General features: G+C 47.7%; 1 protein-coding gene across 2 annotated transcripts; it reads left to right on the top strand.

The window, feature by feature from the left end:
• Positions 1-142: 142 nt before the first annotated feature.
• On the top strand, positions 143-24335 carry LOC129849309 (sentrin-specific protease 7-like; the record flags this gene model as incomplete). Of its 2 annotated transcripts, none has more annotated exon segments than XM_055916242.1 (16): positions 143-503; positions 7489-7610; positions 8496-8642; positions 9936-9969; positions 11500-11724; positions 12274-12512; positions 15940-16016; positions 16254-16370; positions 16721-16840; positions 17128-17220; positions 20812-20984; positions 21595-21638; positions 21732-21775; positions 21864-21932; positions 22042-22192; positions 22378-24335. In XM_055916242.1, coding segments are annotated over 16 exon segments (2160 nt in total), but the record flags the coding sequence as incomplete, so codon positions are not given.
• Positions 24336-26912: the final 2577 nt, after the last annotated feature.

The following is a 26912-nucleotide window of genomic DNA, read 5'->3' as shown; positions in this document are numbered from 1 at the left end:
GCTTAGTGTAGGGGCATATGCAGGCTCATACATTTTCTTTTAGGATTTAGTTTTTCTTTTTCTAGTTGATTGTAATCATTTCTAGGGTTTTTTCTGTTAGGTTAACCCCTGTGAATAGTAGTCCTACCTGGTGTGCTTTCAGAAGGAGAGGACGGGAAGCTCAGGATCACTGCAGAATCAGATCAAGAGGACTAGTGGTTCACCAGGGACGGGCCCCAGGGGAAGTGTCCCTGTCCCAGCAGGCCACCGAAGCCAGAGCTCAGATAGTGACGACCCTCCCGACCGCCCCTTGACGTCAGGGGCCAGAGGTGCATCCACAGGGTCCCCGAGACACCCCCTCTCCGCTGTGGCTTCAGTGACCCAGGCCACACGGGAGACGCGGTTTTCCTTTAGCAGGCCTCCCCTCCGGGCTAACCTCACAGACAGAGAGAGGAGGCCTCCAACCAAGTGTCTCTCCCTCCATCTCAGGCTGAGGAGGCCCAAGCCCACCTCCACAGAACCTAGTAAGTTGACCCACTGTTGAACCCTTCATAGCATATTGATCAGAACATACCACATCGCGCATAGACTGGTGGTTTGACGTCACATACAACTCTGTAATACGAGTGTTGTTACACTGAACCAACATTATAAACGAAGCAAAATGCCCTCCTCACCCAGTGGCATCAGTATAGAATATCGTCCGACACCAATGGATAAACAGGCGAGGAAGCGGTTTCAGCTGTATGTCTTAGTGGGGTTCAGAGCCATTACATAACAGGCTGGCTAGTATCACGATACTCAATACTAAAACGATACCACAACAACAACAGAAAGAAGGCGTATTAGACAAATTCCCAGAATGGCACTTGATCCAGTCAGATAAACTCAGCTACTGTTATGCAGTCAGTTTGACTTGTTATTACTAATCCAAGTACCAAACAACATAATGGTAATTTATTTGAATGGTAAATCTGCATTGATAAACCGGGTGAATCAAGATGCAGCCTAGGTCTATTCACAATACAGGTGAGTGCATATTATTCAACAGGAGTGTGTGCATTGAGCTTGTTGTAGCTGATATTATGGGGCTGCAGATGATAAACAATCCTTTCCCTTTAGGACTTATTTTATGGGCAACTGTTACAACATATTAGATTGTACTGATCAACATTTACATAGAAGCCATATCTTTTATCAAAGTGTGCGGTGTCTCTTTAAGAAAGAGATGAGATCATTTGTAAGGCAGAATGTGGCTTTGGAGTCTGACTTTGTGGCTATGCAAACCAGACTGGGGGCGAGGGAGACTAAGGGTGCGTTCGTAAATTCACTCTGGCTAGAGCAGATTAAAAACTGATGAATTTACAAACGCGCAACACCTGTTGAATATTATTGGTGTCAGTAAACGTTGGCAAAAAACATAACTAAATTGTATCCAGAATCCCAGTTAGTCACCAACGCTCTAGATAACATGAAAACAGCCTAACCAGCTCTGCTAGGACCAGTAAAATGGTCAGAATGAGGTGTTCTCTCATTTATGTCTTGGAAGTAGCTAGCCAGCTACAGAACACTCGGATCAACCTTTCAACTCGGCCAGAGCGTCCAGTCTACTCTGAACGCTCCCGAGATCGAAACACTCTGAATTTACCAACGACCCAGAGCGCACTCTGACACACTGTAAGCAATTTACAGGGAAACTCCCCCTGGCATGGTGCACCACCACCGTGGCGTTAGAATGGAAGGACCTAAGCTCCACCCCTATAACCAACACTAACCTTAACTTCTATGCAACTAAGCCACGCCCATAGCCACTGATTGGATCTGTGGTGAGCTGCGTCCTTAGCGAGGCCCTGTCTAGCAGAGACCCATGGGCTTCCTCTCTCTAGCGGAGTCTTGGCCCTTCAAATCCCCAGTGATTAGGTAGTTACGAGTACAGGAGCCTTCATAATGATGATGACATGGGGAGCTAGGGAGCCAAGAAGCGGTTGGAAGAGAGAGGAAACTCAAGCTTGGGTTTGTAATTTTCGGGAACAGGCAATATTTGCCATTCAAATATATTTTTGTCAACATGGGGCTGGGGCATCACCAGGGGAATGATGAGGACACTACATCCGATGAGGATCCTCATCTGGTCTGCATTTGTTCTCTCTTCTCCTAATGGGTCCTAGTTACAGCTTTACAAGCTCTTTGTGGTCAGAGATGTGTAGCCAGAGGCGGGCATGGGAAACCATCAGCTGTCAGCGGTGCTGAGAGATTAATGCCAGGCTCCACCGCAGAGGGGTGGCTCACTATTTTTGAGGTGTGTGTGTGTGTGTGTGTGTGTGTGTGTCTTCACATGCACTCAAGGTGCTGACAAGGAAAAGACCATAGTGATAACGAGAGAAGACTTGGTTATTCTCAGTCCCCTTTGTCCCTCCATGTTAATGTACCATGCATGGTGGAGGACAGAGGAGGCAGGCAGGCAGGGAGAGAGAGGAGGCAGGCAGGCAGGGAGAGAGAGGAGGTAGGCAGGCAGGCAGGCAGGGAGAGGTAGGCAGGCAGGCAGGCAGGGAGAGAGAGGAGGCAGGCAGGCAGGGAGAGAGAGGAGGCAGGCAGGCAGGGAGAGAGAGGAGGCAGGCAGGCAGGGAGAGAGAGGAGGCAGGCAGGCAGGGAGAGAGAGGAGGCAGGCAGGCAGGGAGAGAGAGGAGGCAGGCAGGCAGGGAGAGAGAGGAGGCAGGCAGGCAGGGAGAGAGAGGAGGCAGGCAGGCAGGGAGAGAGAGGAGGCAGGCAGGCAGGGAGAGAGAGGAGGCAGGCAGGCAGGGAGAGAGAGGAGGCAGGCAGGCAGGGAGAGAGAGGAGGCAGGCAGGCAGGGAGAGAGAGGAGGCAGGCAGGCAGGGAGAGAGAGGAGGCAGGGAGAGAGAGGAGGCAGGGAGAGAGAGGAGGCAGGGAGAGAGAGGAGGCAGGGAGAGAGAGGAGGCAGGGAGAGAGAGGAGGCAGGGAGAGAGAGGAGGCAGGGAGAGAGAGGAGGCAGGGAGAGAGAGGAGGCAGGGAGAGAGAGGAGGCAGGGAGAGAGAGGAGGCAGGGAGAGAGAGGAGGCAGGGAGAGAGAGGAGGCAGGGAGAGAGAGGAGGCAGGGAGAGAGAGGAGGCAGGGAGAGAGAGGAGGCAGGGAGAGAGAGGAGGCAGGGAGAGAGAGGAGGCAGGGAGAGAGAGGAGGCAGGGAGAGAGAGGAGGCAGGGAGAGAGAGGAGGCAGGGAGAGAGAGGAGGCAGGGAGAGAGAGGAGGCAGGGAGAGAGAGGAGGCAGGGAGAGAGAGGAGGCAGGGAGAGAGAGGAGGCAGGGAGAGAGAGGAGGCAGGGAGAGAGAGGAGGCAGGGAGAGAGAGGAGGCAGGGAGAGAGAGGAGGCAGGGAGAGAGAGGAGGCAGGGAGAGAGAGGAGGCAGGGAGAGAGAGGAGGCAGGGAGAGAGAGGAGGCAGGGAGAGAGAGGAGGCAGGCAGGCAGGGAGAGAGAGGAGGCAGGCAGGCAGGCAGGGAGAGAGAGGAGGCAGGCAGGCAGGCAGGGAGAGAGAGGAGGCAGGCAGGCAGGCAGGGAGAGAGAGGAGGCAGGCAGGGAGAGAGAGAGAGAGGAGGCAGGCAGGGAGAGAGAGAGAGAGAGAGAGAGAGGAGGCAGGCAGGGAGAGAGAGGAGGCAGGCAGGGAGAGAGAGAGAGAGGGCAGGCAGGGAGAGAGAGAGAGAGGGCAGGCAGGGAGAGAGAGAGAGAGAGGGGAGGCAGGCAGGCAGGGAGAGAGAGAGAGAGAGGGGAGGCAGGCAGGCAGGGAGAGAGAGAGAGAGGGCAGGCAGGGAGAGAGAGAGAGAGAGGGGAGGCAGGCAGGGAGAGAGAGAGAGAGGGGAGGCAGGCAGGGAGAGAGAGGAGGCAGGCAGGGAGAGAGAGAGAGAGGGCAGGCAGGGAGAGAGAGAGAGAGAGGGCAGGCAGGGAGAGAGAGAGAGAGAGGGGAGGCAGGCAGGCAGGGAGAGAGAGAGAGAGAGGGGAGGCAGGCAGGCAGGGAGAGAGAGAGAGAGGGCAGGCAGGGAGAGAGAGAGAGAGAGGGGAGGCAGGCAGGGAGAGAGAGAGAGAGGGGAGGCAGGCAGGGAGAGAGAGAGAGAGGAGGCAGGCAGGGAGAGAGAGAGAGAGAGGGGAGGCAGGCAGGGAGAGAGAGAGAGAGAGAGGAGGCAGGCAGGGAGAGAGAGAGAGAGAGAGGGGAGGCAGGCAGGGAGAGAGAGAGAGAGGGGAGGCAGGCAGGGAGAGAGAGAGAGAGGGGAGGCAGGCAGGGAGAGAGAGAGAGAGAGGGGAGGCAGGCAGGGAGAGAGAGAGAGAGAGAGGGGAGGCAGGCAGGGAGAGAGAGAGAGAGAGGGGAGGCAGGCAGGGAGAGAGAGAGAGAGAGAGGGGAGGCAGGCAGGGAGAGAGAGAGAGAGAGAGGGGAGGCAGGCAGGGAGAGAGAGAGAGAGAGAGGGGAGGCAGGCAGGGAGAGAGAGAGAGAGAGGGGAGGCAGGCAGGGAGAGAGAGAGAGAGAGGGGAGGCAGGCAGGGAGAGAGAGAGAGAGAGGGGAGGCAGGCAGGGAGAGAGAGAGAGGGGAGGGAGGCAGGCAGGGAGAGAGAGAGAGAGAGGGGAGGCAGGCAGGGAGAGAGAGAGAGAGGGGAGGCAGGCAGGGAGAGAGAGAGAGGGGAGGCAGGCAGGGAGAGAGAGAGAGAGGGGAGGCAGGCAGGGAGAGAGAGAGAGGGGAGGCAGGCAGGGAGAGAGAGAGAGAGGGGAGGCAGGCAGGGAGAGAGAGAGAGGGGAGGCAGGCAGGGAGAGAGAGAGAGAGGAGGCAGGCAGGGAGAGAAAGGCAGGCAGGGAGAGAGAGAGAGAGGAGGCAGGCAGGGGGAGCGAGAGAGAGGAGGCAGGGGGAGAGAGGAGGCAGGGAGAGAGAGGAGGCAGGGAGAGAGGCAGGCAGGGAGGGAGAGAGAGGAGAGGCAGGCAGGCAGGGGGAGAGAGAGGAGAGTCAGGCAGGCAGGGGGAGAGAGAGAGAGGAGGCAGGGAGAGAGAGAGAGAGGAGGCAGGGAGAGAGAGAGAGAGGAGGCAGGGAGAGAGAGGCAGGCAGGGAGAGAGAGAGGAGGCAGGCAGGCAGGGAGAGAGGAGGCAGGGAGAGAGGCAGGCAGGGAGGGAGGGAGAGAGAGGCAGGGAGGGAGAGAGAGGAGGCAGGCAGGGGGAGAGAGAGAGGAGGCAGGCAGGGGGAGAGAGAGAGAGAGAGAGGAGGCAGGCAGAGAGAGAGAGGAGGCAGGGAGAGAGAGAGAGGAGGCAGGGAGAGAGAGAGGAGGCAGGGAGAGAGAGAGAGGAGGCAGGGAGAGAGGCAGGCAGGGAGGGAGAGAGAGAGGAGAGGCAGGCAGGCAGGGGGAGAGAGAGGAGGAGGCAGGCAGGGAGAGAGAGGAGGCAGGCAGGGAGAGAGGCAGGCAGGGAGAGAGAGAGAGAGGAGGCAGGCAGGGAGAGAGAGAGGGGAGGCAGGCAGGGAGAGAGAGAGGGGAGGCAGGCAGGGAGAGAGAGAGGGGAGGCAGGCAGGGAGAGAGAGAGGGGAGGCAGGCAGGGAGAGAGAGAGGGGAGGCAGGCAGGGAGAGAGAGAGGGGAGGCAGACAGGGAGAGAGAGAGGGGAGGCAGGCAGGGAGAGAGAGAGAGGCAGGCAGAGAGAGAGAGAGGAGGCAGGCAGGGAGAGAGAGAGAGAGAGGAGGCAGGCAGGGAGAGAGAGAGAGAGAGGAGGCAGGCAGGGGGGGAGAGAGAGAGGAGGCAGGCAGGGGGAGAGAGAGAGGAGACAGGGATAGGGAAACGGCAGGAAGTGGGAGGAGGAATATGTAGGTCCCGTGTGGATCAGTTGGTAGAGCATGGCGCTGCAACACCAGGGTTATGGGGAGGAGGGGGAGGGAGACAAGTAGTCACCCAGATTACTGTGGATAGCCAAAGCTCCCTATAAAGCCCATTAGTCCTGTGTCTGTCTACTGGCACTTGACCCACACTGACCCAATCCCCTTCCCCCCTCCACTTCCCCCTCCGACTCTGGGTCCTAGCCCTGCTACCAGGAGCTTCTAGTCTCCTTTTAATTAACCCATTGACTTTGTGTGAGCAGCTAACAGCCATCTCCAGCTATGTCCGTGGTCCTATGTCAGGACCTGTACAATGTAGGCTAATCTGTATTTATGCCAAAGGTATTGGTGAACAACAGGATGTAGGCTTATATTGCGTACTTCATCATAACCAATGTGATATATTAAAAGGGGAGGTGCTTTTAAATACGTGATTATTCTTAAAAAACATATGATGCTATTTTCACACTATGTCTTAATATCACTGAAATTATGATAATTATGATAATGCCCTTTTTGTGTACGAGATGTTAGAAAACAATGCCTTGAATTTCAGCTTGTTCTGGTGGGATGGAACTTTTGGCCCACATCATGACATCACAATGTGATCTGTTTATAATAGTCCAATGACTGTTCATCTGGGTAAGGGGGTGGGCTCTAGACCATCCTATCAGCCAATCAGGGCTGTCTATGTAAATATCTTCACATTTGTTTCCTAACGCCCACACGATCAGAAGGAGTGTTTGAAGGGCGAAAGGAGGCTCAGGGAAATGCACTCAGTTCCTGATGTTTGGTATACTCAGTGTAAATGATAAAACAAATCTATGTTGGAGCTATTTTCATTAAATGAACAGACAGTGATTTATTAGACATACAATGATTTACAAATAAAATTACAAAGACTGCTTGGGGGCTTTAAAAATAATGGTAATGGCTATGATAATGGATAATCATTCATCAAAGTAGTCATCTTGAATACAAATAGATACCACTCCAATCCTCTTAAGTCCTTCACTGACTGTTAGTGTGCCAGCAACTGACACACTCATTAACACACTGACTTGAAAGTGACAGTCTCAGTAGGTGGTAGAGCACAGAAAGGAGCTCCTGCTCTCAACTTCAGTGACAGTCAGTGTGCCAGCAGCTCCTTCGTGAAGCCACCCCAATGACACACTAACTAACGGTGTCAGTGTCACTTCAAGGTGCCAGTCCCAATAGGTGGCACCATAGATATAGAACAGTTATTGGTGGTACAGCAGGACAAGGTGCTCCAGTTCTGGCTAGCTCAGCGCTGAGCGTCACACTCCAGATTACTCCCTGGCAAGCTTATTACCCTGGGCCCACCAACCCCAGCCTTGGCATGGACCAGCCTCCGTGTGTGTAGGCACCTTACTATATACAGTACAATCCCCTCACTTACAGACTGGTGTATACACATGTCTCTCTCTCTCTCTCTTTCTCTTTCTCCTCTTTCTCTCTCTTCCCTCATTTTGAAAGAAAGGCTAGTATATTCTGGGTGTTGCTACCTTCCGCTTATCATTTAAGGCCAACTTTTTTACACCCAGCTGCTGCAACAGAGCGCTGGCCTGTAATATTATTAGTTCCCGTTGTTTGTATAACGACAGTGTATAATCCCCATACTAAGTTGAGTGTCTCTGTATGTCAGTTGTGCTGTCCAGTGAGGATGAGGAGGACATGGATGATGAAGAAGAGTGCCCCAGGCTGAAGACCCCACAACAGAGCCCCAGGCAAGGCCAACCCACCCCAGAGGAACATGTACTCAAACAGGTAAGGAGGGATGGGAGGGGGCATGTGTCTCTAATGATCATGGTACGTCATCACATGTCAGAGGCCTATTCACTTTAAGTGAGTAGAATTCTAATGATATGGTTCTAATTCTATGGTTGCCTGGACAAATAACATATTGTCTGGTTTGAAAAATATTAGAGCATTTGACAATCAGAGAACATCAAATCAAGACGGACATTTTTATATGCAGTACTCAGAGAAGACAGTGCTCAGAGAAGCCAGCTATTTCAGACTTGGATTGAGAGGTCAGACTTGGAGAAGGCAACATTGTAGCCAATATCACGAATGAGGTGAGGTTTGCCAGCTCTTGTCAGCTAACTGCCTGTCTGTAACACATGTAGAGGTTCAGCTAGCTAGCACACAGTGGGGATTGGGAATGTGTAATAAAAGAAACCAGGCTGGTGCTGTGAGATAATTAGTAGTAGAAAGCCTCCCCAGTGGATGTTTTAGAAGAAGCCGGTAACTCTGGTTAAGATCCAACATGTTTGTTATTGTGTTTCGAGACGCTGTAGAGGAACAGATGTAACCCCTGTTGTTGAGCATCTTGAATAGAGCTTCCCATCTCTGTTCTAGGATTTCTATGTTGCTCAGTGCAGTGTCTCTTCTACCATTACTGTAGCTGGAGGGACCTAGCTGAAGGGCCTCCACCATAAACTCCATCCACTGTAACTTGTTGCAACTAAAAGACAAGACATCACCAATTGAAAACATTCTAGGAAATCTTGGTCGATTTGCTTCCAGGAAAGCCTTTGTTTCATGCCTGGGAAGAAATCTATTTAAGCAGTTGAGGTAAATATGAGGTGTTTTATGCAATATTGTGAATTATTTCCATGTGTGCCGGTGCCCCTGTGTTGTGATTGACAGGCTGTGGTTGGAGAGAAGGTCATTGGGTCACAGAGCGTATCGGAGCACCAACCTGGCAGCACACAGCCACTGCCTCCTATCATGGAACTGTCCTTCTCTACACTGCACGCTGGGGTGGTCCGAGCACAGGCCAATGGAAACCTGGTGGTAAGACACTTTGGCTAGTGGTGTGTGTAGGTCACTCTATCTTTGTGTACATGTAACGGATGTGAAATGGCTAGTACCCGCTAACTAGCTAGCCATTTCACATCCGTTACATACACATAGGCGTGTGGTTGTACTCCACATTTGAAATTAGCTGAGCATAATACCTGTGCGTTCCAAATGTGTGTCTCAGTTGAAGCCTTTATGAATGGAAGACAAAAACAACCAGGTTCTTTCCCCACTGTCCTGATTTCACATCCATATTTGCCCAGCTTCTTTCTCTCTTTCTTTCCATGCTCTCTTCCAGATAGCTTCCCCCTTAATGTGATTGGCCCATCACTAGTTTTTGTTCCTGGTTTATATTTTAATAAATGACATGTGTTGTCCAACGTCTTAATGGGCCAGTGCTCACGAAATAGGACTTACATATTACACTGATGGGACGGATGGAGAGAGCTGTAATAAAATAGAAGATCAAATATGTGTCGCTACTTTGAACACTTCGAACACAACCTTGCCTGGCAGTCTCATGAACCCACATGCCAGTCTCTTGCTGGAACAATAACATGATAAGCAACTCAAGACCATAACTGGCAAAACATCGGCAGTTTATCACCAGGTGTTCTACAAACTCCCATCAAGTCCATTCAAGGGCCATAAAATCCTTTAACAAGCAGTTAAGAAATAGTGTGGTGCTAATGACAGAGTACTGGGGTGAATGAAACCGTGGTCAGTGAGTCCGGAGCAGTTGCCTTGTGGTCAATAGATTACTGTGTCAGACTGTTGTTATTTTCCACTGTGACATCACAACAACAGCGAAGTCCCCATTGCCTATTTTATTGATTGATTTATTTATCTGCTTTTGTCATGTCTGGAAACGTTCCTTCTGTTGTTGAACGAGGCATTGTCTTTTTTATTGACAACCCTTTTAAACAGAATATGTATTCTTCTGTTATGATTTGTATTGTTTCCATAGCAACCATGCTAAATATGTCCAATGTGAATACCTATTTAATCCTTTCAGATCTACACAAGTGCATCTGGTCTGGGCTAGGGGATTAAGGGTCTAGGGGTTGGTCAAGACTGAGCATCAGGGTCAGGGGTCAGTCTACCCTCCTAGTATATAAACCCAACAGGATGCTTTATAATATCCCTCCACCTGTCTTCAATCTCTTCTCCTTTACCTCTTCTCTGATCAGCTATTTTATTCATCCTCTTTCTTATTACATACCGTAATGACAACATGTCAGCATTTTCCTCCTGCTAATATATTTCATCTCCCTCCTCTTTTTATAGGTAACAGATGATGGCATCACTCTACCGCTGAAAGGTAATCACTGACAGCTTGACATTGCAGCTGTGTGTGTGGTGGAGTATGACCTAGCCTAATGATCAGATGGGGAAAGATGATAAAAAGGTCTCGATAAGCCTCAGAGGGTGAAGTCACTGTGTGTTTTAGTCTTTACTGCAACACATGCAGGGTCCTCCCCTTCCCCAGGGGGATCATATGGGCTCCATAGCTTCCCTGAGCCACCATCTGCCACCACATAGATGATGGCCCCCTTCTCCTCAGTTGACGTTAACGGGGCACAATGTGTCATAGATTGCGGCCTGGCGTCATAGATTGCGGCCTGGCGTCATAGATTGAGGCCTGGCGTCATAGATTGTGGCCTCAGTGTCTTTGTGATGAGACTTAGGTCAAGGTATTTAGATGAGGAGGGCAGATGAGTGGCAGTCTGTTAGTGCCATCGTGCCAACTCCTTGGCCCTCATTGTCATGCTAAACATGTTTGGCTTGACAATAAGCAAATGAGTTGGCAAGAGCACAAACAGATCTGGGACCAGGCTAGTGAAGTCAGACTGGCAAACACACTTCTGTTCTGAAAGTGTAGTGCTGAAATCCATTGTCTAGGAAGGAAAGGTAGGCGGCCAGTACGATGCAAAAAACCTGTAGTTAAGGATTTACAGGTATTATATACATGTAGAAGGATCAGATCAGCCTATTCTATATTTAAGCAATAAGGCCCGAGGGGGTGTGGTATATGGCCAAAACAACTGTATACCCCGGCTAAGGGCTGTTCTTAAGCACGACGAAACGCCCAGAGGTGCCTTATTGCTATTATATACTGGTTACCAACATAATTAGAGCAGTAAAAGTAAATGTTTTGTCATACCCGTGGTATACAGTCTGATATACCACGGCTGTCAGCCAATCATCATTCAGGGCTCGACCCACCCAGTTTGTAATATTAATTATGTGTAATGATTTAATTCCAGCCTGACGTTCCCTTCGATAACCCATCTTTAATCCTTTATATAAATCTCATTACGGTTACACTTGTTATTGTCCCATGGCTTACCATGTTGTTTACTGTAGGTGAGCATGTAACGACCCTGGTCAACTGTCTGGGTCACACACTTTTGCCCCCATACACACACTTACACCTGAACACACACACACCTCTACACACTTACCTGTTTTTCTCTGGACTGGGTTAGGGTTAAGAAGCTCAGCTTAGGGTTCTATTTACGTTTGGCGACGGTTGGCCATACTGGTTTGCTCGACTTTTTCACCCCACTTGACTCCGGGTGGATCTTACTAATGTCCTAAGACGCTTATGTTGAGCAGGAGGTGGTCAGTTAGTGAGAGCATGGTGCTAGTAACTCCAGGGTCTTGGATTCTTAACCCCTGATAGTCAGTGTATTAGACAGTCTTTCTTCATTCTCCAAAATACAGTATAAGATCCTTAAATAAATTATAGAAATAGTCCAACAAAAAATACTTCCCTGTCATCTGATATCCAGTATGATCAAAACAGAATTATTACACCCCCCCCCCCCACCCCCCCCTTCTCCAACAGATTCCAGGGTGTCATCTGAGGAGGAGGGGGGGGTGTCGGTGAGCCTGGTGGCGTCCCAGCTCAGGGGGTACGCGGTGTGGGACGGGGGTCTAGCCCAAGACGGGAGTCTCTTCCAGGGTTGTCCCGGCCGAGCGGCCCCCTCCCTGCTCTTCCTCTGGGTGTCTGAGGCCCAGGCCAACTTGGTGCAGACAGAGCTATCAGCCCTCCACCCTGTTACACTGCCTGGTAAGACTACTGTACCAACTGGGAGAATTAAGACAGAGAAATTCATTACAGTGTTAGTCGAGACTTGAGAGTCCATGTTAACTTTAAAAGAGCTCACTTGAAAAAGAGACATCAATCTCAATGTGACTTCCCTGGTTAAATGAGGATAAATGCATCTATAGTAATATGAATAGTGGCTCAACATATTTTCACCAGATGCAGAGAATTTGATGCTAAATTGGGACTAGTGTTCCGTCCGATCCAGAGGTGGATTAATTGAGTTCAAGGTTCAATCAAGCTGTGAAGGTCAACAGGGAAACAAACTTCCCAAGATTCTGCCTCCAAAACCTAAATAAAGACAAGGAGGGAAGAAGTGGTGCGTTGTCCTTAATGTGGCCCAGTTACTGAGTAGTAGTGGGCGGATCACAATGCAGCACACCGTCATGATTCAACCTCATGTTCTCCAGGAAAGAAAGTCATCACCTGCCAACGTGTATAACTGTGTGTGTCTCTGTGTGTATCTGTCCGTGTGTTAATGTGTGTGTGTTCCCTCCTATTGTGGATATATAGGTCAGGCCTGTCCATTCCTCCTCCTGGTCCTAAGAGAACAGCTGGGTGATCTGCAGGCTGCTCTGCTAGCCTCCATGCTGGATGTAGAGGCCTTCCGTCAGGGCCGCTCCTACGACCTGAAGAGCCCTCTGTCCTGGGCAGACGGCCTGGCACTGATACACAGCTGTCCCCAGGACGCCCACCTGCTCACCCTGCTGGGGCAGAGCCTGGTGGCAGACCCCGGCCTGGGGGCAGCAAAGGTCAGTATAGTCACTCAGGAGCTCAGAACTGTGTGAATATGTCTGTGTGTCTATGTGCTTGGCAGCGTGTATATACCTCTGTGCTCTTTCGTCACCTGTCCCCCAACTCTCCATCCTTCTGCCTTAAGATGCAGAGGCATACATTGATAAACCTGTTATAATAATGTCTGTGTTATTCAATCCACTGTGAGGTCTGGGTGCTCAACATAACAGCAGGTTCTATGAAGGCCAGTTAGTGGTGCCAGCTAGAAGAAGTGGCCCTGTCAGCACGCACGCACACACACACACACACACAGTGTGAGTGGCCCCTGACTTAGTTTTGATGAAGTGACAGTGTCCAGTGAGGGGAGGGATGGGGAAATTGGAGGGATGGAGATTGGGAGATTGATGGATGGAGATATAGAGATGGGGAGACTGAGGGGTGGAGATGGAGAGACTGAGGGGTGGAGATGGAGAGACTGAGGGGTGGAGATGGGGAGACTGAGGGGTGGAGATGGGGAGACTGAGGGGTGGAGATGGGGAGACTGAGGGGTGGAGATGGGGAGACTGAGGGGTGGAGATGGGGAGACTGAGGGGTGGAGATGGGGAGATGGTGAGACTGATTGGTGGAGATTCGAGGTCGACAAATGAATCGGAATGGGCGATTAATTAGGGCCGATTTCCAGTTATCATAACAATTGGTAATCGGCATTTTTGGACACCGATTATGGCCGATTACTTTGCGCTCCACGAGGAGACTGTGTGGCAGGCTGACAACCTGTTATGCAAGTAGGAGCCAAGGTAAGGTGCTAGCTATATTAAACGTATCTTATAAAAAACAATCAATCATAACATAATCACTAGTTAACTACACATGGTTGATATTACTAGTTTATCTAGCTTGTCCTGCGTTGCATATAATCGATGCGGTGCCTGTTAATTTATCATTGATTCACAGCCTACTTCAACAAACGGGTGAATTAACAAGTGCAAACGTGAAAAAAGCACCGTCGTTGCACCAATGTGTACCTAACCATAAAAATCAATTCCCTTTCTTAAAATCAATACACAAGTATATCTTTTTAAACCTGTATATTTAGTTAATATTGCCTGCTAAGATTAATTTATCTTAACTAGGGAAATTGTGTCACTTCTCTTGCGTTCTGTGCAAGCAGAGTCATGGTATATGCAGCAGTTTGGGCCACCTGGCTCGTTGCGAACTGTGTGAAGACCATTTCTTCATAACAAAGATCGTAATTAATTTGCCAAAATTGTACATAATTATGACATAACATTGATGGTTGTGCAATGTAACAGCAATATTTAGACCTAGGGATGCCACCCGTTAGATAAAATACGGAACGGTTCTGTATTTCACTGAAAGAATAAACGTTTTGTTTTCGAAATGATAGTTTCCGGATTTGACCATATTAATGACCTAAGGCTCATATTTCTGTGTGTTTATTATATTATAATTAAGTCTATGATTTGATAGAGCAGTCTGACTGAGCGGTGGTAGGCAGCAGCAGGCTCGTAAGCATTCATTCAAACAGCACTTTCCTGCATTTGCCAGCAACTCTTCTCTGTGCTTCAAGCATTGCGCTGTTTATGACTCCAAGCCTATCAACTCCTGAGATTAGGCTGGCAATACTAAAGTACCTATTAGAACATCCAATAGTCAAAGGTATATGAAATACAAATGGAATAGAGAGAAATAGTCCTATAATAACTACAACCTAAAACTTCTTACCTGGGAATATTGAAGACTCATGTTGAAAGGAACCACCAGCTTTCATATGTTCTGACCAAGGAACTTAAACATTAGCTTTTTTACATGGCACATATTGCACATTTTCTTTCCTCTCCAACACTTTGTTTTTGCATTATTTAAACCAAATTGAACATGTTTCATTATTTTTTTGAGACTAAATTGATTTTATTGATGTATTATATTAAGTTAAAATAAGTGTTCATTCAGTATTGTTGTAATTGTCATAAATTTTTTTTGGTCCTCCAATAATCGGTATCGGCGTTGAAAAATGATAATCGGTCGACCTCTAGTGGAGATGGCTTGTTGGACAGAATTAGTGGGGGGGTGGGATCACACCCAACCAGCTGCAGAAGTGAGCTTGGTCTCTACTGCCTCACAGGTCCTAGAAGGATGGAGGAATTACACAGGCAGTTAGAAGGGATCTGGGTGGGCGAAGGTGTGTGTGTGTGGTGGGGATGATGAGTACGGCAAGGGTGATTGATATGTGATTGGCGGAGAGTGTGTGTGTGTGGCGAGGGTTGTGTGTGTGTGGTGTGTGGTCCAGGGAGGGCCCAGGAACGTCAGGGTTTTTGGGGCCAACTGGCATAGACCAAAGTAGGCGGTAAAGACCTCGTTGGGGTCTTTATGAGCTGGCTCCCTTGACCTCATCTGTGGACGCAGCAACATGCACGCATTTTGCGTACCAACTATGCAATTCTCTTTCCATGTACGCAGGTACAAGATCCGAGTTAAAAGTACGAAGAAATTAATAGGGCCCAATTTTTTTAATATATATATTTTTTACATTTTAGTAAAAAATAAATCCACTGAGTAAATCTAACATCCCGATTCTCGAGCTGCAAAACACAGACATGTACGGAGTTTGTGTCAACGGACATGGAGATTAATACATAATTATTCGACGCAGCTACCCCCGTGCCTGCCCCTCCTATTTGTTGTGATGCTGAGTTTGCTGACTGTCAGCTGTATGTAAACACTTGGACAAATCCCATTTCAACTCCGTGTGTTGTGGAAAGGTAAACACTAATTGTTTCAAGCTAACGTTAGCAAACATAAGATGGACATTCAGTGGGCTCTAAAGTGCCAGCAGTTCACTCGCATCTGCTAGTGAAAGAAATTTAAATGCAAATACGAAAAATAACTGGTCGCATTTGTGCGATTGTGATATACTTTTAATTCTGCGTCCCATTAGTTGTATTTTCCACGCAACCTGATAGACTAACTTTAATTATGATCTACGTCACAAAAAGCATTACAAAAGTATAATAAAAAATAAATATTAACATATTGGCATTAAATGGGATGCTGTCAAGAAAGTACGTATTTCAACCTTTTATAGACTTCATTTGGTACAATTCTATAATTGCGATCAGACTTACAAACAGCGCGCGTGCGAGTTGCATCTCCAATTTGCCGCCCGCAGCTGGTACTCTAAAAAGTTGGACAGAGTTGGCAGATCTGCAGCATGTCTGGCCAACACACACAGTGAGTGGCGTCATCCTCTTCCTCTCTGCTGTTCATCATCAGAGCAGACCTTGACTGTATCATCTCGGTCCCACTCATTCTCATCACTCGCCAAAACTTTGAATTTGATCACCTGAATCTGTAGAGTGATGACTTATGACTTCTGACAGGTGATTCTGTAATGTTTTTCTGTTCTGTTCTTGTTCCGATCAGGGGAGCCCCAGTCGGACCAGAGCGAACCACAGAAGCAGAGAGCCTTACTCCAGACTCAAGGGCCTGCTGCCCACCAGGTGAGGGCAGTATATCTTGCTGCCCACCAGGTGAGGGCAGTATATCTTGCTGCCCACCAGGTGAGGGCAGTATATCTTGCTGCCCACCAGGTGAGGACAGTATATCTTGCTGCTCACCAGTTTATTGTTATGGATGGTTTTCAATGTAGAATATACTACCTAGTATATTACTAACTATATTAGTTAGTATTAGTTGTTGCTGTTTACACATGAACTATTGGCTCTCTTCATCATCAGGTTGATCCAGTACCCACCACTCCCTTCTAAAGGAGGAATCACCGTGACAACAGAGGACCTAGACTGTCTGGACAGTGGCCAGTTCCTCAATGACGTCATCATCGACTTCTACCTTAAGTGAGTTCTAGTGATCTGCCTGTGGACCAATGTTTTTCTCCTGTCATGTGAACATCTTAGCCAGCTGGCAGACGTGTAACCAGTGATTATACAACGGGTGGGTCTAATCCTGAATGCTGATTGGTTCAAACCGCAACTAAGTACAATGAAGCAGGACTAAGGGGACTTTTCTGACCAGCATCCTATTGACAGGCTGACCACCCAAAACCTAAAACTGACCGTTATCATAACCAAACCCTAACATTAGCTTCATTTAACATATATGGAAATCAGCCACGTCCCCATAGTTTAGCTCAGCCACACAGCATGTGACAGTACAGCAAAACCTCAGCATCTTCCTGTCCCCTCAGGTATCTTCTCCTGGAGCGGGCCCCGGGGCCCCTGGCAGAGAGATGTCATGTCTTCAGCAGCTTCTTCTACAAGCAGCTGACCCGCCGGGACACGTCCCTGGAGGAGGAGGCTGCCATCCCGTAAGGAGATCAGCACTCGGCGTCTTTTAACAGCTTAGTGGGCGGCTCGGCCGCGCGTCACCTGGCGCCCCGCGGGGGGCTCATGTTTGGTCTTAGGCTCCTGGCGGCGTGCTCTACGTGTGCTGGTGGCTTAGTCACATGCTAACAATGTTAATGATGGTATTGACAGAGAAGATAAGGAGCATTTTACTCTTGTTAAGAGTATTGTTAAGAGATATTCTTCCTGGATTGTGATGGAAGGAGTAGTATGCGTTGCTGTGAAGTGTTTCCCCTCTCCTTCCTCTCAGGGCCAGGGACAGGAGGCACCAGAGGGTGAGGACGTGGACCCGCCATGTTGACATCTTCAACAAGGACTACCTGTTTGTGCCTGTCAATCACAAGTGAGTGAGAATCATAGACACTCATGCACTCACACACACAACTCTCTCACAAACACATCGTGCGCGCACACACACACATACACACACACACACAGTCACACAGAGAGAGGGTAGAGCCAAGACTTGGACCATTAATGACACCATTTCTGTCGACCTCGCAAAGCAGAACAGAATACTTCTACTCTACAGAATACACTACTCTACACTATACTATACTACACTGTCTTACCCTGCCCTACACTGCACTGCCCTACACTGCCTTACCCTACACTATACTACACTATCCTACGCTACTCTACACCACTACTCTACACTACATTACTCTACACTACACTGCTCTACACTACTCTACTGTACACTACATTACTCTATTTTACACTACACTACACAACACTACACTACTCTACTGCATACTACATTACTCTATACTACACTGCTCTACACTACACTACTCTACACTACACTACTCTACACTACACTACACTACTCTACACTACACTGCTCTACACTACACTGCTGTACACTACATTACTCTACACTACACTGCTGTACACTACATTACTCTACACTACACTGCTGTACACTACATTACTCTATCCTACTCTACTGTACACTGCATTACTCTACACTGCACTGCTCTACTGTACACTACATTACTCTACACTGCTCTACTGTACACTACTCTACTGTACACTACACTACTCTACACTGCTCTACTGTACACTACTCTACTGTACACTACACTACTCTACACTGCTCTACTGTACACTACACTACTCTACACTGCTCTACTGTACACTACACTACTCTACACTACTCTACTGTACACTACACTGCTCTACACTGCTCTACTGTACACTACACTGCTCTACTGTACACTACACTACTCTACACTGCTCTACTGTACACTACACTACTCTACACTGCTCTACTGTACACTACACTACTCTACACTACTCTACACTGCTCTACTGTACACTACACTACTCTACACTGCTCTACTGTACACTACACTACTCTACACTGCTCTACTGTACACTACACTACTCTACACTGCTCTACACTACACTACTCTACATTGCTCTACACTACACTGCTCTACACTACACTACACTACACTGCTCTACACTACACTACACTACACTACTCTACTGTACACTACATTACTCTACACTACACTACACTACACTACTCTACTGTACACTACACTACTGTACACTACACTACACTACACTGCTCTACATTACTCTACACTACTCTACATTACTCTACACTACTCTACTGTACACTACATTACTCTACACTACTCTATACTACACTGCTCTACATTACTCTACACTACTCTACATTGCTCTACACTACTGTACACTACATTACTCTACACTACTCTATACTACTCTACACTGCTCTACTGTACACTACACTACTCTACACTACTCTACTGTACACTACACTGCTCTACACTGCTCTACTGTACACTACACTGCTCTACTGTACACTACACTACTCTACACTGCTCTACTGTACACTACACTACTCTACACTGCTCTACTGTACACTACACTACTCTACACTACTCTACACTGCTCTACTGTACACTACACTACTCTACACTGCTCTACTGTACACTACACTACTCTACACTGCTCTACTGTACACTACACTACTCTACACTGCTCTACACTACACTACTCTACATTGCTCTACACTACACTGCTCTACACTACACTACACTACACTGCTCTACACTACACTACACTACTCTACTGTACACTACATTACTCTACACTACACTACACTACACTACTCTACTGTACACTACACTACTGTACACTACACTACACTACACTGCTCTACATTACTCTACACTACTCTACATTACTCTACACTACTCTACTGTACACTACATTACTCTACACTACTCTATACTACACTGCTCTACATTACTCTACACTACTCTACATTGCTCTACACTACTGTACACTACATTACTCTACACTACTCTATACTACACTACACTGCTCTACATTACTCTACACTACATTACTCTACACTACTCTATACTACACTACACTACTCTACATTACTCTACACTACTCTATACTACACTACACTACTCTATACTACACTACTGTACTCTGCTGTACACTATATGTCACGCCTGACAGAGACGGGGCCAGCTGTGCGTACCTTCATTCATATGGCTGTGGAATGATGGCGGTCTGGATGGAGTGCTGCACAGCGTCACGTTCCCTGTTCCCTTTAGGACCACAGTAGAAGGGTTTTAGTCTAGATACTGTACCTTTGTCAACACGGTCTTCTGTCCCCGGCACAATGATTTAGAGCCCTGCTCAGTCCGTGGAGGGAGGCTCTAGCAATGCCAAGTGCTGTAGGTTCAATTCCACCCATAGGGAAATGTATGCAGGCATGACACTTAGTTGCTTTGGATGTCAGTGTCTGCTAAATGGCATATATTATGATATACAACTGCAGACCTACTGTACATATCTTAATGGGTTTTCAGTATAAAAGCATCAATGACAATACCTCCCGACTGACGTGTAGCTGGAAAATGGGCTAAGCTCCAGATACGGATTTATATTCTGACACGGTATCTTCCAGGGTGTTCCTATACAAGAGAATCAGGTCAGGCTAGGACGGGGGACACAGCCAGGCTAGGACGGGGGACACAGCCAGGCTAGGACGGGGGACACAGCCAGGCTAGGACGGGGGACACAGCCAGGCTAGGACGGGGGACACAGCCAGACTAGGACGGGGGACACAGGCAGACTAGGACGGGGGACACAGGCAGACTAGGACGGGGGACACAGGCAGACTAGGACGGGGGACACAGGCAGACTAGGACGGGGGACACAGGCAGGCTAGGACGGTGGGACACAGGCAGGCTAGGACGGTGGGACACAGGCAGGCTAGGACGGTGGGACACAGGCAGGCTAGGACGGGGGACACAGCCAGGCTAGGACGGGGGACACAGCCAGGCTAGGACGGGGGACACAGCCAGGCTAGGACGGGGGACACAGCCAGGCTAGGACGGGGGACACAGCCAGGCTAGGACGGGGGACACAGCCAGGCTAGGACGGGGGACACAGCCAGGCTAGGACGGGGGACACAGCCAGGCTAGGACGGGGGACACAGGCAGGCTAGGACGGTGGGACACAGCCAGGCTAGGACGGGGGACACAGCTGTTCCCTATAGTGTCTTGTGAATGCCATTTACTCCACTAGACTGACTGGTTTCTCTCTTTACACTTTGAAACAACACATGCTGCCCATTGCTCTGTATTGCCATGATCAAATCCATCTATATATCTAGATGAGAATGTAGATACGGTAACACAGATCTCTGTTTCCCCAGTCCATTACCCGTTCTCTCCTAGGATAGGATGAACTGTAATGTCCCCGAGGGAAGGATTGTCTTAGACACACACTACTGCTGTGTACAAAATAGACACTGTACATTACACACTGTACATAATATATACCTTATACGTTACTCTTATCATACACATAGAACACTTCGCATATAGCCACATACATGATACATTGCACATTACTTTGTCTGATTCCCCAGAGCCCACTGGTACCTTGTGGTGATCTGTTTCCCTGGCCTGGAGCAGGCCCAGCATGAGGAGTGGTCCGGCCCAGCTGGAGTGGAGGCCAACAGGGGGAAGAGGAAATGCCAGCCCCAGGCTTCAACTGGGCCTTCTCCAGAGGCCAGCAACCCCAAACTGCAGAACGGAGCAGGTGCGTTGGACAGCGCCGATGCATTGTGTGTTTGTGATATTTACCTTGGCAGAATCTCACTTCTCTCACCAGGGCCCTGTAACAGTGTTTCTAATCAGCCCGGGTTGCGTCCACATGCTTTGTTTAACTTTAATGACCAAATTAACGTTGGGTTAGATCGTTTTTATTTTGCCTCAATGTTGTTGGAAGGTAGCTAGGGGGCTGTTTAGGCTGCGATGTCAGTCCCTAACTACCCGTTAAAACCCTATGTTAGGGCTTACATTGTTATATACAACTCCAGACCTCTGAAAATTATGTCTCTCTCAGAAAACTGACGATTAGGGGGTGTTCTAGCCATACCTGGATGTGATGTTTATGTTATGTGTGCATGTTCATGCGTGTGTGTAATTGAATCCCAACTGCAGATGGAATTATTTGGTTGGCCTGGTGGCTGTAGTTCAGGTCTAGCGTGCCCTCCATACCCAGCCAAGAAACACTGAGAAATGGAGCATGCACATTTGGCCATAACACAACAGAACAAAATCAAAGTAACTAAATATTTGCTGCTGGTTTTAAAAGGTGTGTGTGTGTGTGTGTCTGTGTGTGTGTGTACGTACTTCAGGTGGAACAGGGGGAGCCAGTGGGAAACCTATATTGAGGCCCAACAACCCACCAGTAAATATCACCCTCTTTTGTAAAACAATCAAAAATATCAGATGTTTTGAGCATGTGTGCAACATTCTAAGCTACATTATCCCAATTTTGAAGGCGTGCACCCAAGATGGTTGTCAGAGGGAGACCATCATTAAGAAGTGAGTGCATTAATTGTGAATGAAGTGTCTGTACTTCCTCCATCTATAACAGTGTGTGTAATATCACGGGCTTGTCTTCTCTCTGTAGACCCTGCATTCTCATCATGGACTCCCTGAAGATCTCTTACCATGAGAGCATCTATAAGCTCTTGCGGGAGTGAGTACTCTCTCTGTGTGTGTCTGTCGCGCCTGCATTGTTTTGTGTGTGTGTGGTTCATATATGTGTGTGTACACTAGTTTCAATCTCTCCCGGCTGTCCTCTCCAGTTACCTACATGTAGAGTGGGAGGTGCGTAGAGGAACACGCAGAGACTTCACTGTGGACAGTATGAAGGCTTCCCACTGTACAGTCCCTCTACAGGACAACAGCAGCGACTGTGGCCTCTACCTCCTGCAGTACGTGGAGAGCTTTCTGCAGGTACGGCCCTCCCCCTGTAACCTCCCACGCTTAACAACAAGCTGACATCAACCATCCATTTCATTGGTATTTTTCTGACTCCACTACGCTGTCTAAAACACTTGATCTGAAATGATAACTGCCTGTTCCATGCATGACATCACACCTTAATCCAAACCTCTGGTTGGCTCACTGACTTTCTCCAGAACCCAGTGGTGCACTTTGACCTCCCCCTGCGTTTGGAGCGCTGGTTTCCACGGCAACAGGTGTGGAGGAAGAGGGAGGAGATCCGGAGCCTGGTGATGGAGCTGCACGGTCGCCAAGGCAACGGCGGGAGCAGCTGCAGGTAGCCAGGGTACCTGATCAGCAATGCACTACTACTACAATACCCCTAAACTGTGAAGGACTTTTATTTTTTAAATGTACAATACATGTGATATTTATACTATTTTTGTATTACTATTTTTTAAATAAAATGTCTCAGGATGTTTGTTTCTCACTTGTATGTAATGTGAATGTACAAAATAATAGGATTGTAAAATTGAATAAAATTGTTGATGTAATGTTTAGGTTTTATGTTACATTATAGAAGAGAGCATTTGGAATGGACATTATTACACAAGGATATGAGTGAGCACACACATCTAGTTTGCTGAGCAGAAGCGTAACTCATGTACCCAGAACAGGTTTCTTTTTCAAATGTCCTTATGACTCACACATAAAACCACTATAAATATTAAAGTCAATATTACTCAGTTATTTCTGTTCCGTGTGTCCGGCTGTTGTTCCTGACCATCGGTCATAAAGGACTCAATATGCACATGATTGTTAGCAGCTGCTAAACAATAGTGTTATCACTACAGACGAGTCAACATGTTGGCAGAGTTTTACTTTTGGCTCGTCATGATGTAGCTGCTTAGTTTGTAAGAAAAGCCAATGTTCCAGTGGGGAACACTGAGTAAGCTTACACAATGACCGCTTGTAATATGATGATTAGAACAGCACCTCTCCCCTGTTCTGTTTACAGGCAGAACTAAATTCCCCTCCAAGGTTGTGCTGTATGAAAGTCTAGGGACCTGACTCACTCTGTCATAAGAAACAGAAATAACATTCTCCCCACACAGTAAGGGTTTCCATTTGGGTTTATGTTTGTTTTCATGGTGTAAACATTGATTTGTTAATGGCATGTTTATAATGATGTATTTACAATAATGTATTTATAGTGTGGTATATTCCTGGATTAAAGATGCTCCCAAAGTCTACCTAGCAACAGCTGGACAGAACTCTTCTGTCACCATCACAATATTGTAGAGCGAGAATCCCAGATATGACCTTTTAAGTTATTGTGTGTTTTTCCACACGGGCACAGTTAATAGGTTTTTCAGTTTGGGTCGTTAACACTAAGTCTGATAGGATATGTGCTTAACCATATGTACTTAATTGGGTTAAGTTGGTAGAATGAGCGTTTTTGGATAATTGGAGTCTTTGGTGCAGCCTCTCACAGCATGTGGGCCCCAGACAGAGCCCTCTTAGACAGGACAGAGCCCTCCTCCACCCCTACTGGTGTTGGAAGGGTTAAGGTCACCCCCCCACACCTCCCAAATGAGTGGGGCTACCCTTTTCCTATTCGCCCCATCCAAATCTCTACCCCATTGATTTAGCCACTGTCAGAAAATGGCCCCGCTACTACAGTATAAAAACTAGTGTTTATCAATTCTTCCATATTGTTATCCTAATACTATAATTATGTTGGCTTTAATTCTGTCTTATAGTTCAGTTAAAGCCGTATAGTCAAATGCAGTTGCCGGTTTGAAGGTTTAAATTGTGCTGTTAAGGTAGCCACTGGTTCACTATGGATGGGCTTTACGGCTGGGTTCAAGGGTTCCATAGAATGAACCAAGGACATCCATACTGCGTAACTCGTCTTACACCTTCCAGCCTACAACTACTAATGCAATGGTTTAGGGTCTGGAGATCAGGACAGATCGATGTCCTTCCAATAGACCGGTCCAGAGAGTCAACAGGTAGTCTGGAGACGTGTTTTATAGTGAACCGTGTTAAAGCAGTTTGAAGTTAGTTTGTTTTAATTTACAGATAGTTAAACTCATTTAAATGGGCTAACATCAAATCTACTTTGTAATGACAATAAAGAAACTCCAAGTGACCGAGTGAAAGTCTTCATTGTGAACAATAATTGTTAACTGGCATGTTTAGATGAAAACACAATGACGTGTTGGACAAAAGAACCATGTATCTTCTCAGCAGGTTGCCAAGGTCAAAGGTTATTAGGTTACTGTAGAAGACGTTTAACCTCAGATATCTCTGAAAGGGGGTGGTCATCTGCTGCTGTTATTTTCCCCGAGGTCAGGACGTCGGGGGGTGCGACCATGTGGGGCGAACAGCCGGGAACCTACCAACCATGTCAACAAATACGGGAAACACCGAGCATATGGGACCTCTGATGGGAAGAGGATTTGGGAACTGAGGAGCTCTCCTGTTGGCTCTGGCCTTCATTCATTTGGTTGGCGTCCTAAATGGCACCCTATTCCCTATGCAGTGCACTACTCTTGACCAGAGCCCTATGTGCCCTGGTCAAAAGTAGTGCACTATCAAGGGAATAGGATGCCATTTAGAACACACTGGAGGGCGTCTGCTGAAATGCGTTGGTTGAGGGAGAGGTTCATCCCCAGGTAATTAGCAGGGTCCCTGCTGGGGCCAAGCAGGATTACAGGTCATTGCCTGTATAAGAATGCTACTCATTTCATTAGATGGTGGGTCAGTGGGGGTCGCTTGCTGAAAGGAAGTGTTTATTAAGAGGATGTTGTACAGTAAATTGTAGCCTATGTTTAAAAGACTAGAAGCACAATTTAACTGTTTAATTTTCAAATTACTTGTGGTGCCTGTCGGCATCAATGACGTTCATTTGATTGATAATTATTCATTTGACTTGAGCTGCTGTTATTTAGTATTAATGACAGCATTGTTATGATAAGCATGCCTCACACTCTCAACTGTGTCCTTGCTTACTGTGGGTCACCATAGTTACAGACTGAAGGGAATGGAGGTTGGGTCTGTAGCCAAAAGCCACTGAGGTAGGATTGGGCGCATTTCCTTTAATCACTGTTGACGTGTAGTAGTCCAGTTCTCTGGGCTTGGCCTTGTCTGTCTGCTTGTGTTCCAAATGGCACCCTACTCCCTATATAGTACACTACTTTTGACCAGAGCACTATATAGGGAATAGGGTGCCATTTGGGATGCATACTCTGTCTTGTAGACAGTAGGCTAGGCCATGATGAGGTAACTGTGCTCCACTAGGGGCCACAGGAAAGCTAATCTGAGCTGGACTGCTGGATTAGACAGATTTAGCTAGTTCTTTGGACACGATGGCTCTCTAGAGCCCCCATCCCCCTTCTGTTCTTCTGTAGTCTCTTCATAGAAAACCAGCTTCCAATCACAGCCTTTCTGCAGGGGTCCAGACTCGTTGACCTTAGACAACTTTATCCCTGGCTACGTTACAGTATTTGTCAAAGGCTGCTGGTAATACAGTATTCACACGGTGAGAGACACCTTTTGATTAGGTCCACCCTGTTCATTCATTATAATCTACAAGGCAAAACTGATCCTAGATCAGCACTCCAATAATACGTGCCATGGTGTGTTGTAATCCTGAATGTTTATGTTTGACTCTGTCCCTTCATGTCCTTATTGGTTTCCGTTAACTCATTGACCGGTGTGAATATCTCATTGTGAGGTTAGTATTACAGGTCTAGTCAGAGGGTGTTGTTTTTCTCTGCCTTGCAGGACAGTGGTATCATCTTGATATCTGGACAAGAGCCCAGACCTGACGAAGACACTGGCCCATCTGCTGATCACATTATCCAATAAACCATGTTACCGTTGTTGATTCACCGTTGCCGTAACGTCACCGTCATCAGCTGAGTGAGTGTCCAACTGTAGTCAGGCAAGAGACTAATGTCAAGACAACGAAAAGCAACAGATTATTTAATTAGAGCATATATTCTGTGTATACTGTTTAAGTATAATTCGTTTGCTGGCTACCTACCTACCTCTGTTTTTAATTGTATTTCCTATTCCCTGATCTGTTGATATGTCACCTGACTATAATATAAAAACAACAAAGTTAGCCATTTGACACAGAGAGATCTCAACTGTACAAGTACTTGGAGAAAGCTAAGCCAATTCAAAAACAGTGAATCATTTTAACATCTGAACTGTATGGAGTTGATATTGAATTGACCCCAAACCCTATTATAGACAGCCTGAAGTTTTACTGAATCGGTGTAAATGTAACAGATGTAACTTTACGTCGTCCCCTCGCCCCGACACGGGCGCGAACCAGGGAACCTCTGCACACATCAACAACAGTCACCCACGAAGCAGCGTTACCCATCGCTCCACAAAAGCCGCGGCCCTTGCAGAGCAAGGGGCAACCCTACTTAATGTCTCAGAGCAAGTGACATAACTGATTGAAATGCTACTAGCGCGCACCCGCTAACTAGCTAGCCATTTCACATCCGTTACACTCACCCCCCTTTCAACCTCCTCCTTTTCCGCAGCAACCAGTGATCCGGGTCAACAGCATCAATGTAACAGTATAACTTTACGTCGTCCCCTCGCCCCGACACGGGCGCGAACCTGGGACCTTCTGCACACATCAACAACTGACACCCACGAAGCAGCGTTACCCATCGCTCCACAAAAGCCGCGGCCCTTGCAGAGC

Source organism: Salvelinus fontinalis, unplaced genomic scaffold, assembly GCF_029448725.1.
Source record: "Salvelinus fontinalis isolate EN_2023a unplaced genomic scaffold, ASM2944872v1 scaffold_1432, whole genome shotgun sequence".
Lineage (NCBI taxonomy): Eukaryota > Metazoa > Chordata > Actinopteri > Salmoniformes > Salmonidae > Salvelinus > Salvelinus fontinalis.
The sequence above is the reverse complement of the archived record's forward strand: the minus strand, read 5'-3'. Positions and strand labels throughout refer to the sequence as shown.